General features: G+C 33.9%; 2 protein-coding genes across 2 annotated transcripts; one reads left to right on the top strand and one right to left on the bottom strand.

Annotated features, from left to right (window-relative positions):
• Window positions 1-983: 983 nt before the first annotated feature.
• LOTGIDRAFT_109548 (hypothetical protein) lies at window positions 984-3,038 on the top strand (the record flags this gene model as incomplete). Its single annotated transcript, XM_009046108.1, has 4 exons — window positions 984-1,119; window positions 1,516-1,619; window positions 2,379-2,498; window positions 2,889-3,038. Coding segments are annotated over 4 exons (510 nt in total), but the record flags the coding sequence as incomplete, so codon positions are not given.
• A 3,680-nt stretch (window positions 3,039-6,718) lies between these two features.
• On the bottom strand, window positions 6,719-13,234 carry LOTGIDRAFT_177715 (hypothetical protein; the record flags this gene model as incomplete). Its single annotated transcript, XM_009046107.1, has 17 exons — window positions 6,719-6,856; window positions 7,280-7,428; window positions 7,713-7,785; window positions 8,120-8,192; window positions 8,336-8,433; window positions 8,761-8,862; window positions 9,262-9,324; window positions 9,633-9,719; window positions 10,071-10,175; window positions 10,366-10,469; window positions 10,834-10,928; window positions 11,239-11,438; window positions 11,643-11,774; window positions 12,034-12,128; window positions 12,406-12,514; window positions 12,796-12,860; window positions 13,165-13,234. 17 exons carry the CDS (start codon window positions 13,232-13,234, stop codon window positions 6,719-6,721), a joined length of 1,758 nt encoding a protein of 585 aa, XP_009044355.1.
• Between the last annotated feature and the right edge of the window lie 2,926 nt (window positions 13,235-16,160).

Below are 16,160 nucleotides of genomic sequence, written 5' to 3'. Positions count from 1 at the left end.
GACTCTTACAGCTTGGGTTGACATGACGCTATACATTTATGGTTTAAACCTGCGATGTTTTGACAACAAACATTATTTTTCTTGACTCCATAATGCCAGAATCATTTCTACATCAGAGGTGTCAGAAAAGTTACCACAGGGATAACTGGCTTGTGGCGTTGGATTGTTCACCCACCAACAGGGAACGTGAGCTGGGTTTAGACCGTCGTGAGACTGGTTAGTTTTATTCTATAACGTATAATTTCAGACATGCTAACGAAGAATTAAAAGATAACTCATCAACTGAAGAAGATGATGAAGATGAAGAAATGGAAAGCTTAACAGAAATTAAAAAAGATAAATACAGTCCTAAAATAAAGGAGGAGCGATCAGGTAAATATCTCCAGGTCCAGAGCATAGGTGTAGGATGGTAAACAAGCTTTTGTAGCAATAAGATGCCAAAACAAAAAATTTTTGGATTATAAGGAAGGAACGATAACAAATATTTAACAAGTGTGAAGGGAGTGCTACAATGGCTCAGTGAGTTGTATACTAGCTGGTTAACCTGAAGGTCCAGGGGCTTGTTTCACAAAATCTTAACTAATTTTCAACCAAAATTTTAAGAAACATTGTTATGATTGGCTTATGAAGTTGAACTATTAATTGGTTTTAGCTATTAGCCAATCGGATTACTAGAATACTAAAGTCATTGGAAATTAAGTTTTTGTGAAACATGCCCTGGGGAGTTAATGGCTTCAGATTTTTCAATCCAGGTTACCCCTGCCACATATGCAGGTCTGAGGGTCAAGTCAACTGTTGGAAATACAAATAGAGTAGACTAATGCTGCTGTCCTAGATAATTTCCTTCATTGTACACTGCAAGGAGGATGTGAAATAAAAGTCCAAAAGAATTATCATATTTACTATTGGTTCAACTGCTATGTTGCCATTTTCTAAACTCGAGCTGTAGTCTTTTCATACTTTGTTATGTGCTTTCTATTATAGAATATGTAGATGAAGAAGGTGTAAGATGGACTACAGACCGATGTAAACCCCATATATCCTTACTTAACTTTTATAACTTAACTTGGAAAGCGAGAAATAATCATTTCTTAAAGGCTTCAGATGTTAAACCAAAAGGTAAGATCATAGAAAATTCCTTTGGATATCAACAATGAATAAACAGTGGAAATTTATTTGGAGGGAGAGAAATGATATAGTCAAGACATTTACAGAGATTTTATGTGTATCAGGGCCATTGAATGCTTTTTGAATCATCCCAAATTTTTCGTAATACATGTATGTGGTTCCTGTGATAAAAGAAATGCTAAACAGTTTTTGCTATAGTGACATCACATAACGTTTAGTTTTAGTGGAATTTCAGGAACCACAGACATCTGACTGAAAATTGGAATGGTGCAAATTGATGTCCCGGATTGATTTAAAAAGTTCAGAAAATATCTTTACAATCCCTTGAAGATGTCAGATGTAGAAATAATACAATATTCTCTATATTTGATGTGTATTATCTTACAGAGGAAAGAAGACCCACAGTTAATGAACTATCCAATCAGAAAGGAATTGTACAGAAATCTAGTGGTTGGAAACTATATCACATGGCAGCTCAATTAGAAGATTTGGTAAGATTTGAATTTTTCGTGGGGAGCCGCGGTGGCTTGCTAACCTGAAGGTCCAGGGTTCATTCCCGGCATAGGTTGAGATAATACCTTTGGATTTTTCAACCCGGTTTCCCCCCTGTCAGTGATGTAGGTAAGAGGGGCTGGCATGGAAAAAGTATCTAGTAGTTTGAATGGGACAATAAACCGAGGCCCTGTGTGCTACAGACTGCACGTTAAAGACCCCTCAACAGTTGGAAATCGAAAAAGAGCAGGCTAATGCCGCTATCGTATAATTTCTCTTATGGCACCCTACATGGCGTTACCCGTCTTCATTAGCCCACATGGTGCAGAAGAGTAGGACGTAAAACTCCATTAATTTCATTTCATTTGAATTTTTTGTGCTTGAAAGAAAGTTTGATCGACAATGTCTGAGAAAAACCAAAGTCTACGTACATGAAGTTTGAAATTGAAAAATTGTAGACTAAAACTTTTGCTTAAAGAGCTCGGATCATGGGGATATTGCCCACCGAGAGAAATACCTTGATGGAAAGTATCCCTAGTCGTAGAGAAACTCTTACCTTGCCACTAAACATGGTATACCTTAGCTAAAAAATAAAATAGTAAATATGTCAAATGAGGCAAGCAAAGTTTTCTATAGGAAGGGAAATAACTCTTGATTTAAGTAAATTCAGACCACAATGTTATCACCTCCTGTAGAGAGGTTACTAACATGTATTTCTATATTTGATCAAGATAATAATTTCAGGCATTAAATTTCAGGTTGATCTAGAGAAAGAGATCTGTGAAAGAGTAACCAAATATCAACATTTATTTGAACCTAAAATACCTACTGGTGGTAAAATAGAGAATGATTACAATAAACCTTATGAAATGGCACAGGTGAGATTTTATATTTACTCTGGTTTTTAACAGAAGTTCAAAAATTCTGGTCAAATTGCAGTTCATATCCTAATATTTGTTTGTTACCATCCCTATTGTTTTTTAGTGCTCAGTTGGTAGTGAGTTGGATTTTCATCTGCTAGGTAATTAGGTGCTGGGGGTTTGAATCCCCTTTAAACTTGAAAATTTGTGATACCATGGCAAGTGCATCTTAGAGTTTGGTTTAGCTTTGTCTTTCCATATATGCCATGATTATGAAAATGATATTAAATGGGCATGATATAGACGTAAACACATCTATTACATCATGACTATTTGAAGCTCCACTCATTGAAATTAATTAAGAACCCTGATGTGCCAAAGTTTTCTAATTGAGCTTTTTTTTTTCAGGCAAATATTCAGAGATGCCAGTTATTGGTAGATCAGTTATTAGAAGCGAAGTCGTCTATGTTGAAAGTTTTAGACCACAAACCTAAAATCCAGGAAATTGTGAATAAACACATGAGTAAACGACCCATTAAAAAGAAAGAAAGACCCTAAAACTCGTCTAGGGTCTACTTTCATTTTATATTTATAACAATTTAATCATTTCATTATATAAGGCATGTTTGTTTTCATTCATAATCACTTTCATATGTTATAGATTATAAAAAATCCCATTTCATTTCATTAACCAAAAGATGCAAAACAGTAGTATGATGTTTGTGAAAATCTATTTCATTTCATGGGCTTTATAAGATGCAAAGGAATCCATTTTATTTCATAAGCCCATGATGTACTCATTAGAAAGATATAAAAAAAAAATCAATTTCATTTCATCTGCTGACACAGTATATAAAACATTTTATTTCATTTGCTGACACAGTATATAAAACTCCATTTCATTTCATTTGCTGACACAGTATATAAAACTCCATTTCATTTCATTTGCTGACACAGTATATAAAACTCCATTTCATTTCATTTGCTGACACAGTATATAAAACTCCATTTCATTTCATTTGCTGACACAGTATATAAAACTCCATTTCATTTCATTTGCTGACACAGTATATAAAACTCCATTTCATTTCATTTGCTGACACAGTATATAAAACTCCATTTTATTTCTTTGCGGACACAGTACATAAAATCCCTTTTCATTTCAATAGCTGATGACAATAAAATAACTCAATCATGACCCTATTCCATTTCATTTCATTTGCAGAATAAAGTGCAGAACAAGACACAAAACTTTAATTCATTCGGCAAGTAATCAAATTCATTTCATTTTATATATTTATTAGGGCCTCTTTGCAAAGATGAAATAAATTAGAGATTAATTTGTATTTAAAAGTGATTTTGTAAATGAAAGTAATATTTGCCTGTATATTTTGTAAATACAATCATGTAGCTGCCAAATGGCAAACCAAATATTATTTTACAATTGAATAAAATTTCCTAATCATGCAAAACAAATCAATAGCAATATATTTAACCATGTGAACTCTCGAAATGCCATGCTGTTTTCTAACTTGATTGCAGAATGGCATCAGGTCTTAATGTGAACCTTAAATGACACTTGGTAGTCAAATTTCCAAGTGCATAGTGCTATCAGGTCTTCTTTTATAGATTTTATGCCAAGTACATTGACCATCATGCTTAAGTTAAGTTTAAACTCCAAGATTTTGCCAAGAATAACAGGTGCAGAAAAGTAGAACGTAAGACTCCATTTCATTTCAAATATTAATTCCTTGGCAAGAATGATTCTCTTCATTAGCTGAATCAGGTGCAGAAAAGTAGGATGTAAAACTCCATTTCATTTCAGCTTATTTTGCCAGGAATTTAGTTTTAATATAAATTTTGATCAATTGTATTTTGTAAATGTTGTATAAATTGTAGAAATATTTGTAATTGTATTGTAAATACCATAGACTCCATTTTGACACTGTATTAATAATATCATCATTTAAGTCAAACAGGGATTTTGTGCATATTGCGGTAGGATTCAACATATAAACAAGAGCAGTCTATTATTTTAAGGTAGAATAAATGGTAGTTGATACTCAGGGGTGAAAATGCCCGAGGGGAAGACCAAAAACGAGAGGTGTCTCTCCGAGGCAAGGCCCAAAGTTGTTGAAGTTGAGTCAACGATTTCAGATGGCCTGAGATGAATGTTGAGCTTAATTTCACATCAAATTAAGACCTTTTGGAGGCCTAAGGGGATGGTCATGGCCCCCTAAATACGTGATTGTTGATATTGTATAAGCCAGACTTGTATCGTGTTACATATTTTCTGCCATGTTTCACTTTAATAGTTAAACCTTGTATTAGGATCTTAGGACAAATTTTATGTAAGGTGATTTTCAAACCAGCCAATCAATAAGTTTCTACATGGGACTCTGATCCTGGTAAAAAGTAGCTACCTCAGATCTATTTGAATTAAGTGTGTCAGGGTACTATCTATTTATTTATAAGGGGGTATGGCTTGAACAATAATGGGAATAAGTCTTAATATACTGGTCAGATACAGTAATCATTAGTGCTAAAACTACCCAAAATGAAATGGACTGTTCCTGTGTAGGATTTGAATCGTTCCGTAATGTGCACATGTATCTTGGCTTAACTTATTATATAGTATAAATATATAAACTTTGTGATTCTTGTTTTTACATCCCCATGATGAACTGTGAAATTCTTTAATTTTGTGGGCAAAAAATTTCATTGAGAAGGGTAAAGGTGTGGGTACATGAGCAGTCTTGGTGGAGATTTTTGTCTCCGACTCGAATTTTGAGTAAAAACTCACATGTGTCTGTGCTTCCACCACCAGATTATTGTGTTGTCGACAGGATTTATAATATCAAACAAGTTTTATCGTCCCATCCGAACGACTAACACACATCCAGTGTTCGAAGGTTTTAAAAACAAACAGTAATATTGAGTTCTGATATATTTATTTACAAATCTAACTGTACAGTTTGCATTGGCAGCATTGCAAAAAACAAAGTGAATGTTTTTTTAGATATTCTTTTATCACCATGACTATAGTACCTGAGTCAATAATTCCATTAAATATTCTTAGATGATATTTTATACAGATGATGAAACTGTGGTCACTTTCTTGATATTTTAAGTTAATGGCAAGATTCTAGTCTGATATTCCTAAATGATTTTCAAAAATGTGGGTCTGGGGCCATGTTTCTTTAAAACATGATCAATTTCTTCAGAAGTGCGTAAAAGTACTTGACTTTTAAAACCAATCAAATTTAATAGGCCTCTTTTCACAACCGTTGCGCTAGTTTCTAAGAATTCTATGTTTTCCATCTTTAAGGCTTGTCAAATTTAAAATGGCGAATTCCAATCTTGAATGTTTCAATAATTTTGTTTTTGCCTTTAATGCAAATATTTTAATCTTGTAGCTTAAAACTAACAAATGGTGATTTTGCACAACTTTCTTTTTTCTAGAGCCAAATTTCAGATATTTAAATAAATTTGGGTTTGCCTTCAATGCAAAGATGATATTTTACATAACATACAACTATAATATAGCAATTGTATAACAGCTTGTAGGTTTAGCCATATCTTTATATATATTATAAAACAACCATTTTAACTTAATCAATTACGCCACACACACACACGTACTGTTAAGATATACACTTGTTCAACAAGTTCAATTTTTTTGGGAAATATATTTATATCATAGAAAAAAATAATAACTTAAATAACGATGGAATCCATGCAAAAATTCATGTTTCATAAACAAAAAATTTTCAAACATTGCATAATATTTTCATCAGAAAATAGATTGGCATAAAGGAACCCATTTTTTTTAATAAATTTTTTTTTTGGTGCCAACAATTAATATTTCTATAACAATTTTCGAATAACAATACAACCCATGTGGACTCTCTAAAATAAACATGGTGTTTGCAGATGGTAGTTTCTTAGATTAGAATTTTCACTTCAAACACTCAAAAGCAGTGTGATATCGGGTGTTTCTGCTACTGAGCATTTATGATAATAAATCCGCAAATTTGAGTTATAATAAAAAAAATGGTGTCTTTTTGACATTTCAAGGCTCAAATCAACAAGCCAGCATCACACAGAGCAATATGTGGACTCTCTAAAAAGGGTTGCTGAGTTCTCAAATCCAGTCTCAGAATGCCATCAGGTGTTTTGATCTTGACATTTATACCAAATTCTTTCAAACCAAACACACAAAACACACGACTATATATTTAGAATCCTAGAGGATGTCGTTGGAATAAACCACCATTGGCCACCACATCTTTAGAAATCTGGGCTAAGTTTCTATAAGTCTTGCCGGATGTGGGATTACTGATGTCATTTAGGTTACTTTTGATGCGGATGGCAGCCTGAAATTGGACAAAAAAAATTGAGTTTTGTTACTTTACTTCCGATTTTTGTTTAATTTCCTTAATTATTTACATTGCTTGAAAATATTGAATCTAATTTAGCCTTGGAGAATTGGGATAGTCAAAAAATAAAATCGCCACCTTTTGGAAAGAGCTCAATTTAAGCTTAATGTCAGACATTGTTTTTTCTGTGAAACATAATGATCCCTTGAAGGATCTCAAGTCAGTTCTGTCTTCTAACCCTTGATCAGTCCAAGATTAAGCTCTAGACCAATGAGATTCATCAAAACAAAAGTGGTTTTGTAAATTATTTAACGATTACTCTATTTGCAAGACCTGTTTTGGAGTCCCTTACCAAAGGCCAGAAAAATTCTTTTTAATCCATTCAACAATAATAGCAACTTCATAAAAGAAGTGTCTTACCTCTGTACACCAAGTGTTGGCAATAGTAGCTTCATGTTGAGCTGAGGCATGTTTTTCACTGAGACTTCGTGAAGCTCTTGATAACACAGATACCATAGCATAAATATCTATAGCTGAGTCCGCTAAACGACTAAGTAAAAACTGTTCATCTACAAAACAAAATTTGGAAGACATGTTAGAAAAAGGAATATACATGCTTTGGAAAATTTTGTTGAAAATGACATATTCAAATCAATCTGATATCAAAGAGGAAATCAAATAGGGCAAAGAAATGTGCTCCTGTTTGGCTGTCCAAGAGCTGTTTTCTTTTATTTTCCACCATTACATACTGCACAATGTGATAGAGATCTAATCCAATGAGTAGGCTACCTGAGTAAAATGTCAATTATAAGATGTTATTTTTTGAAATATGTGATCTATTTTTTCAGCTTACCAACTATTTTCTTGTTATATTTTAATAACAGGCTTTCAACTGTAGCACCAAAATCTTCAATAGCTTGAGAGGCCTGTCAGAAAACAAGAAGACTTAACATTAGTGCTGGGAATTGCCAGGTAAGAAAGATACAATAGGCCTATTTAACGATATTGTTCAACTTTCGCTTTCTCTTATATTTACAGTTTATTGTCACACGCTACAATGAACCTTTGTGAAAAATTTTGCATTCATTTATCGATGAACTACAAATTTGTGATCTCCGATGACATAATGACATGATCTATCATGACAATAATCGAACTAACACATGAAAATTCTGTGATTGTCAACCAATGAATGCAAAATCTAGAATCAATCTTTTTATGAATTTTGTTAGAATTTGCTATTAAACAAACTTTTCATACCTTAGAAGCAGAATCAGTGAGTTCTGGAGCTACATAGGGTGCTAGAGATTCACCAGTACTTAAACCAACTTTCCTAAATTAAAAATTTTAAAAAATTAGAACAGTGAGTGGCATCAGGCTTGCCTAGCTGGCAACAATGGCAGGCTTTTGCAGTGGAGCTTAAATCCAGTTTTTGGGCTACTTGATTTTTTTGAAGAGAAAATTGAATAAGCTTACCTCATAGCCATTTTGGATCCAATGCCAAAGATCAATCCTAGATTAGCTGTGGGGTTCTTCATGGCTTTCTGTAGTTCTTTTAATGATGCACCAGCATACTGTAATAATCAAATAACTCTTTCCACCCTCTAGTTTGGCTTACACATACTCAAAATATCATGGCACATGTCTTGCCACTTTTTATTATTACCTTTTACATTCTTAGTTTTGGATCAAGAGTGGTTTAATGTAACCAATTTACACCCTCAAGGCTGGCTGCATCACTTACAGGGGGAAACCGGGTTGAAAAATCTGAAGGTATTATCTCGAACTATGCCGGGGTTGAAGCCTGGAACTTCAGGTTAGCGAGCCAGCATCTTACTCACTGAGCCACTGTGGCTCCCTTGAACATTTGAAAGCCGACAAAACAGATAAAATATGAATACCTGAATACCAGTCAACGACACGAATAATCTTAAAATATCATTGGTTCCTTCAAAAATACGAAAAATACGTAAATCTCTCATTACTCTCTCTAGACCACAATCCTGAAAAAGATTAGTGAATAGTCTTTATCAACCATCCAAATCATAATTAAAAAACAGAATCCATTTGCAGGCAATCATAAACAGTAAGTTATAGTTATCTTATGTCCAAATCTGTCCTGACATTTCCATTCCTTAGAAACGAGTTTCCTTCTTTGTACAAACATTGCATACAAGGGATAATTAGACTTACTTCCCTTTCTATTTGGACACATGGTAACCATGGCAATGTGTATAATGCTTGGCTTTACTGAGTAAGTATTAAAAAACAAATGATCAGCACACATTAGTTGCTTATAAGATAATCCTGTCAATCACTGTGCTACCCTAGCTCTTTGTTGAACAGAAAGGAACTGGATTAGTTTCAAAGAGTAATTTCAACTTAAAAATAAAGTTTCCTACCTTCATGTATCCCATACCACCAAGAATCTGAATAGCTTCATCAGCACAGAACCAGGCAGCTTCCTGAAATAATCCATTAGATCCTTGTGTTATACATTATCACACTCTGAGATTGAGTTTCTCAACCTTTAAAAGGTTCAAGCATTCATCTCTTAGAATTTAAAACACTTTGAATACTCATGCAAGTAGGAACTAGCTGTATCTCATAGGTAATAAGCCAAAAAGAGGTCTGCCATGTCCAGAAAATAGTACCACAAGTCAACACCTGTGGTACCTATGCCAACCAAATTGATATCAAATGATCCATCTGACTGAAGACAATTAGAAATAAGCTGAAGGGCTTAGGAATTGAATATATTACGGCTACTTACGGAGGCAAAGACTTTACTAATAGCAGCTTCTATTTGGAATTCTGTTGAACCTTGATCCATATTGGCTGATATCATATAGGCCATTGACTGGAAATACAATCAGGTATTGTTTACTTCCATTTGTAAAAAAATGAAATGAGTTTTCCATTTCCTGATTGAGCTATGAAGACCGGGAAACCCAATGCAGTGTGCAATGAGGGAATTTCTGCCAGGACAGGACAGCGGCATTAACCTACTTTAATACTAAGTGTCTTTAATTTGAACATCCTCTAACACACAGGGCTTGGTTTATTGTCCTATCTGAACAACTAGACGCTTTTTACATGTCAGCCCCTTCTACAGGCTTCACTGACAGAGGAAATTGAGTTGAAAAACCTTGTACCCCTTTAATTGTTTTTAGTTCTAGGCATATTTTGGCCTATAAAAATATATATTTACCTCTGTAACATACTGTAAGATAGTCATTCTAGCTATTTTCTCTTGAATTACACCAAATGAATGAATTTTATGACCAAACTGAGTTCGACTGGCTGCATGTTCTACCTACAAAATTAAAAATAATTCTATAAATCTGTTTTTAATAGACAAATATTTTTGAGAGCACAATTTCTGAACTATTTATGACACTTTCAGAATCAAAATCTGAGATCCAGGGCTCCCTTTTCCCCCAAATGTTGAATTTTTCATTGAGAAATGACATCCATACTTGCAACAAATTCTTATTGAAACTTACAGCTTTTTGAATACAGTATTTCATAGTTCCTGATAGAGCAGCAGCCATTCCAAATCTTCCATTATTTAAAATATTCATAGCTACCTTAAACCCTCCTCCTTCACCTAAACAACAAATAGTAGATTACAATTTTGACCTGATTTGGAAATGAAATGAAACTAGTTTTACATCATGATTGTGCTAATGAAGACGGGCAATGCCATGCAGTGTGTAATGAGGGAAATTTTTCAAGGACAGCAGCATTGGCCTATTCTTTTTTTTATTTCCAACTGTAGAGGGACATTTAACGCGCACAGCCTGTAACACACGGGGCCTCAGTTTATTGTCCCATCCATACAACTAGATGCCCCAACCTACTTCACTGACAAGGGGAAGCCATGTTGAGAAATCTGAAGGTATGACTTTTGCCATGATTGAACCCTGTCCTTCGGGCCAGTGAGCAAGAGTTCAAATCAAAATGCTAGGTACCTGCTAAAACATTTTCAACTGGAATTTTGACATCTTCAAAATAAACTTCAGCTGTGTTGGAGGCTTTAATACCCATCTTCTTTTCTGGGGGACCACTGGAAATATATAACAAGAGTCATGTAACTTCAATTTTCCTCATTGATAGACTATAAAGCACTACACTAAAGCAAATTACATGGCCAAAATGGCATGCAAAGGATCTACTAGGCAAAAGCCTACAGTATGGATCAGAACTTCTGGCAATATCAGCCCGTAAATTCTGCATCACTGTGGAGATTCAAAGTTGAATAATCTGAATGTGCTGTGTTAATCTATATATATATCAAATCCCACAAAAGAGATAAGGGAAATTTGTTTCCATAGTAAAGCACAGACCTTTCAATCCTCCTTAATAAAAGAGCTTACCTAGTTACACCACCAAAAGATCTTTCTACAATGAAAGCAGTAACTTTATCTTTCGTTTCTCCAGTTTTTTCACTTTTCACTGACGTCTGAGCGAATACAGTAAAGATTTCAGCCAGACCACCATTACTGATCCAAATCTTACTACCGTTGAGTATGTAGTGTTTGCCATCAGGGGAGAGAACTGCTCGACAACGGATGGACTAAAAATAGAATGACATGGAGCTATACTTCCTGATTCTTTTTGGACCCTAGGAATTTAAATGAAGTTTCAAAATCCTACTGGTCTTTGCCGAATTGGGAAATTAAATGAATTTGAGTCTAAGGCAATACCGTACTGCCCTATATGAGGTCATGCAGTGTACAATAAGGGAAATTTCCCTAAACTTGACTCAAATTATACTTACACTAGCATCAGAGCCACTCTGAGGTTCAGTAAGACAGAAGGCTGCTACAGTTTCTCCAGTGGCTAGTTTAGGTAGATATTTGGCTTTTTGTTCTGGATTACCAAATAATAATATACCTTTAAACCCAATTGACTGAAATGGAAAAGATTTAGTTCTTGTCTTTTGTGAGCCTATAAAATCTGAGCAATGCAATCATGACGTATGTAAAGTTCTCTAGAAATCAATTCTAAGGTTGATTAATCAAAAGTGTCGTTTCTTTTCAAAAAAATACACTGAATTTAACAAAACCAGTTTAGAACTGTGGTTAAAAAAAAGACAAAATCCAACATAATTGACCCTAGCTCATTAATATCATATAGCTATTTTGAAACTGGGTGTAATATTTGCTTACCTGATGAGCACCTAGTGTAATACCAACACCTAAATCATGAGCACCTACAATCTCTACTAGTCTGGCATATTGGGTGTTCCTTAATCCTAGACCACCTGCAAAAAAATATCATTGTATATAAGATAGGCATGTTCATGTGGATTATAGCAGCCCAGATGGAAATCTTTAACACTTTATAAATTTTTCTTTTTTCTTCTAAATCAGTTTAAGATAACATCATGCACATTAACAATTTGGACACTAGTCTGAAACATATGCTTCTATTCCAGCGACGGATAGATATTTTAACAGTTATCAACAGGAGTAGAGTCAGAAAAACTAGGCCCTGTTTTATGAGGATTTTCCATGATATTCAAAGATGATCAAATTTACCTAGATCAGTTGGAACTTGTAGACCGAAGGCTCCCATGGCTTTAAGACCTTCCATTGTTTCATCTTCCACTTTCTCAATACTGTCATTCTTCATCGCATCATTTTGTTCCTAAAAAATAAAAATAATTTAGATCCTGTACTCATATCTGCTAGAGTCTTGAAAATGTTCTTAGGAATTTTCTAAATATCTATGAGGTACATGTTTGCCGACCAATCATACTTTAGCCTCAGAAACAGGAATCTTTAGCTAAGCTAATCAGTAATAGTGTTCACAGCTCACCGTCGAAATTCGAGCCTTCTAATTCATGCCAAGAACTTTCTGAAAATCTGATTCTTGCTTCAAGATGTCAAGAATTTTTGTCTGTTGAAAGAGGAAGTTATTATATTTACCTCAAAGAATTTAGAGACTGGATCAACCAGTTCCTGTAGAGTTTGTTTTTGATCGGGAGTTAATACTGAAATGATAAAATATACATGGATTAAAGTCACTTAAACGTTACCCAAAGTCTGTACTTTTAAAATAATAATGAGTAGTACTAAGTGTTTTAAATTCCATTTTTACATAATTTCAAAGGGAGTAAACAGTTTTCTTAGAATTCTCACATGTGCTTCTTCCAGACTTTTATGTTTCAGTGCAAAAAACAAAAAATACCACTGTTATTTCTAACAATTTCTTGGGCTTTTTTTTTTTCAATAATTGGTATTGTTTTAATTAATAATCATTTCATTGGGTAAGATAAGAAATTAGGCCTTTCTTACCTTCAGGAAAAGGGAAAACTTGATCAGTGGCTATTTTTCCTTTAAATAAATTCAACCCAAATGAGGACATAGACTGAAATGAAAAGAGCACAAAAAAATAAGCATAGGCCAAGCCATGGTCAAAATATCATCCTAAATAAACAAAGTCTGAAATGGTGAAACAGTCATTTAAAATTTGGAACTGAATTTTTGAAATACCAGCAGTCCTGAAAATGAATCAATCTTCAAAGTTCCTGAGGAATTATGGCATGTTTCAAAATATATTCTAAAATTGTAATGAATTGATGAAATATGTGGAACATTGCATTGTCTTTTATTAATCCCACTTGATTGATAAGGTAAGAATCAAATAGGATTAATTACAAATTCAATCAACCATTGTCCTAATCTATCAATTAATAGATTTAATAGGTCAAGTGGTCACTGTCATGACAAGTGGTCAGTCAGTTTATGTAAATGACCTTAATGACATCTAAAGTCAGTCAAGCATTAAATCTGACCAATATCCTAAGTATAATAATAAAATTATATATCTATCTGAATCTTACTAATGAGGACAAGGTTTACATTAGACTTTGAACCTTGGCCTTTTTGTTAAAAGATATTTTAGTTTTGTTATTTAATCAAGTTTTATTCTCAGATCTATACTTGGTAAACATTTTTAAGTTTTTATTCATTGCCAGTTATGTCTGACTTAGGTCTAAAAAGTCTGATGTTCTTTCAAATGGTTCAAGATTAAGAAATTGTACCTGCAATTTCCCAAGTTACTTTTGCCAGTTATGTCTGACTAATGTACAAGAATGTCCAATGTCAGTCCTTCAAATGGTCCAGAATTAAGTAAATTGTATACCTTTTTATCATCAGTGCTGGAATAGCGCTTTGAAGTGACAACACTGCTACATATTCTGAAAAATAAAGTAGATCTTAATTTGTTAGACAACAGAATGAATCAGACGGCAAGCTTCATTTTTTTCACTGCCATATGACTATATTTTTTCACTTGTCATAAACTGTGTGAATTAAGCTACTCATCTTATCAGAGTTTGCTTGTTGACATCTCTGAATTTCTTCAAATAAAGGGACATTCTATATCCAATACCCTAGGACATAAAAAAGGGGATTTCAACCTTTAATGTGTCATAGTTGGCAAAGCATATGTCTCCTTTCTTCTTCTTCATATTTTGATTCGTCCAATGACATAAAAGTACAACTACTATGCAATGATGGGTTCAAAGTCCACAACAAATGAAAGTAAATAAATAGGCATTACAATGAATGTTTTTCAATGAAATTCTACATAAACAAAACTACAAATTACCCTGTGATCTTATGCTGACTTTCTTTAGCAGCAAATGAAGCGACTTTCGTGATAAAATTAGCCGATCGCAACATTTTGACGTGCCAACTTGATCGAAACGTAGCAACAAACTACTATGAACTTTCTTCTGTCTACTGCTCTGAACTCAAAAGGTCGTGACACATGCGCAGTAATGAAACGTTTCGTAACATGGTTTCATAACCATAAAATTTTGGAAAAAACTGTTAATTTAGTTTCTTGTCTTCAAGTTTTGATACAGTTTAGTCCATATTCTTAAGAGCTAATCTTTGTTTTCACAAGAAAGCGCACTGAATTTAAATTTGACAAACATAAAAATCGTAGCTCTGGCAACTCGTAGCAATAATTCGTAGCCAATTCTTTATTCAAACCGTAACCAATTGGTGTTTAATTTAAAATTTGCCACCAAAATGAAGATTTTTTATTGTCTACTTGTCACTTTTATTCGAAATGATATTATTTCACATCATTTAAAGAATACGCGTTGTTTGATTCAGCAAAAACGATATAAATCAAATTAGGTTTAAATTATTTGTGGTCCGAGTCCTGGAAACTCTTCATAAAGGAGGTAGAAAAGGGTGCCCGTGAGAAACTAAGAAAATGGCAGAATCTATTTCTTGTATTTTTAAACTTCACTTTTGTATTGTCTCCCAAAAAGAACTTTGATGCCATTATTCTATAGAATATACTCATTTTGAGCGTATTGCAACAAAATAAGTAAGATGTCAACTCTTGGAGGAAACTTTTCGAATGTAGAACTGGCTTTTCCATGTTCATTTTTGAAGAACATTACTGCTTTGAATGACAATCATTACTTCTCTTCTAAATTGAACGAAGCTGATTGTTTTTTACAAGTTAAAAAATCGGCCCGAGAGGCAGTAGAAGACGACCCCATAATTGCTCTGCTATTTTCTTTCTCAACCAAAGCAATATCAAAAAGCCTTCTCAAAAATAAAAGTTCGCCAATAAAATGGCATTTTTCCAACTTCTCTGAAACTTCTGCAGAAGAGATGGTTAAACTCTCTACTAAAGAGGCTTCAAATGGAGAAGAACAGAGTGAAAGTCAAATACCTCCTCCAAGAAAACGAGGAAGACCGAAAAATTCTACAAAACCAAAACTATCAATGCCTGCTCCAGAAGAAACAGAAAGTAATTCCAATTCTGGAAGATATTCCTTAAGAGGCGTGAAACTGTCGTCCAAGATTATGAAACTAGAGATGGAAGAAGCTGATGACAATTTTGAATCTGAGTCTGACAATGATGCCAAACCCATCGCCAAGGAAGTTGTTGTAAATGACTTCCAAAAAGAATTTCTTAAATTTGATGGTGGCAAAGAAGAACCGAATCAAATTTTGGACAACCAACTTGACCAAAGCTGTTCTGAAGAAATGGATAGTATAAATTCTGAATCGAGTGTTCATGTAAAAGATAGTGAAAAAAAACTGGACAAGTCACAAGCAAATTTGAAGCAAAATCATTCTGAACTGAACACTCTGTGCGAAGTGGCAGCAATGGAAAGAGCAGTGAATGTAGAAAATGCCTCTGATATGACAGTTCATATAGATCCTTTGGAAAATATCATAGAAGAAAGACAAGAAATCATCTGCATTTTGTGTCCAAATAGTGAAATATTTGCAAGGAAAAAAGATCTCAGAGCTCA

Source organism: Lottia gigantea (genome assembly GCF_000327385.1).
Source record: "Lottia gigantea unplaced genomic scaffold LOTGIsca_10, whole genome shotgun sequence".
Taxonomy (NCBI): Eukaryota; Metazoa; Mollusca; class Gastropoda; family Lottiidae; genus Lottia; species Lottia gigantea.
The sequence above is the reverse complement of the archived record's forward strand: the minus strand, read 5'-3'. Positions and strand labels throughout refer to the sequence as shown.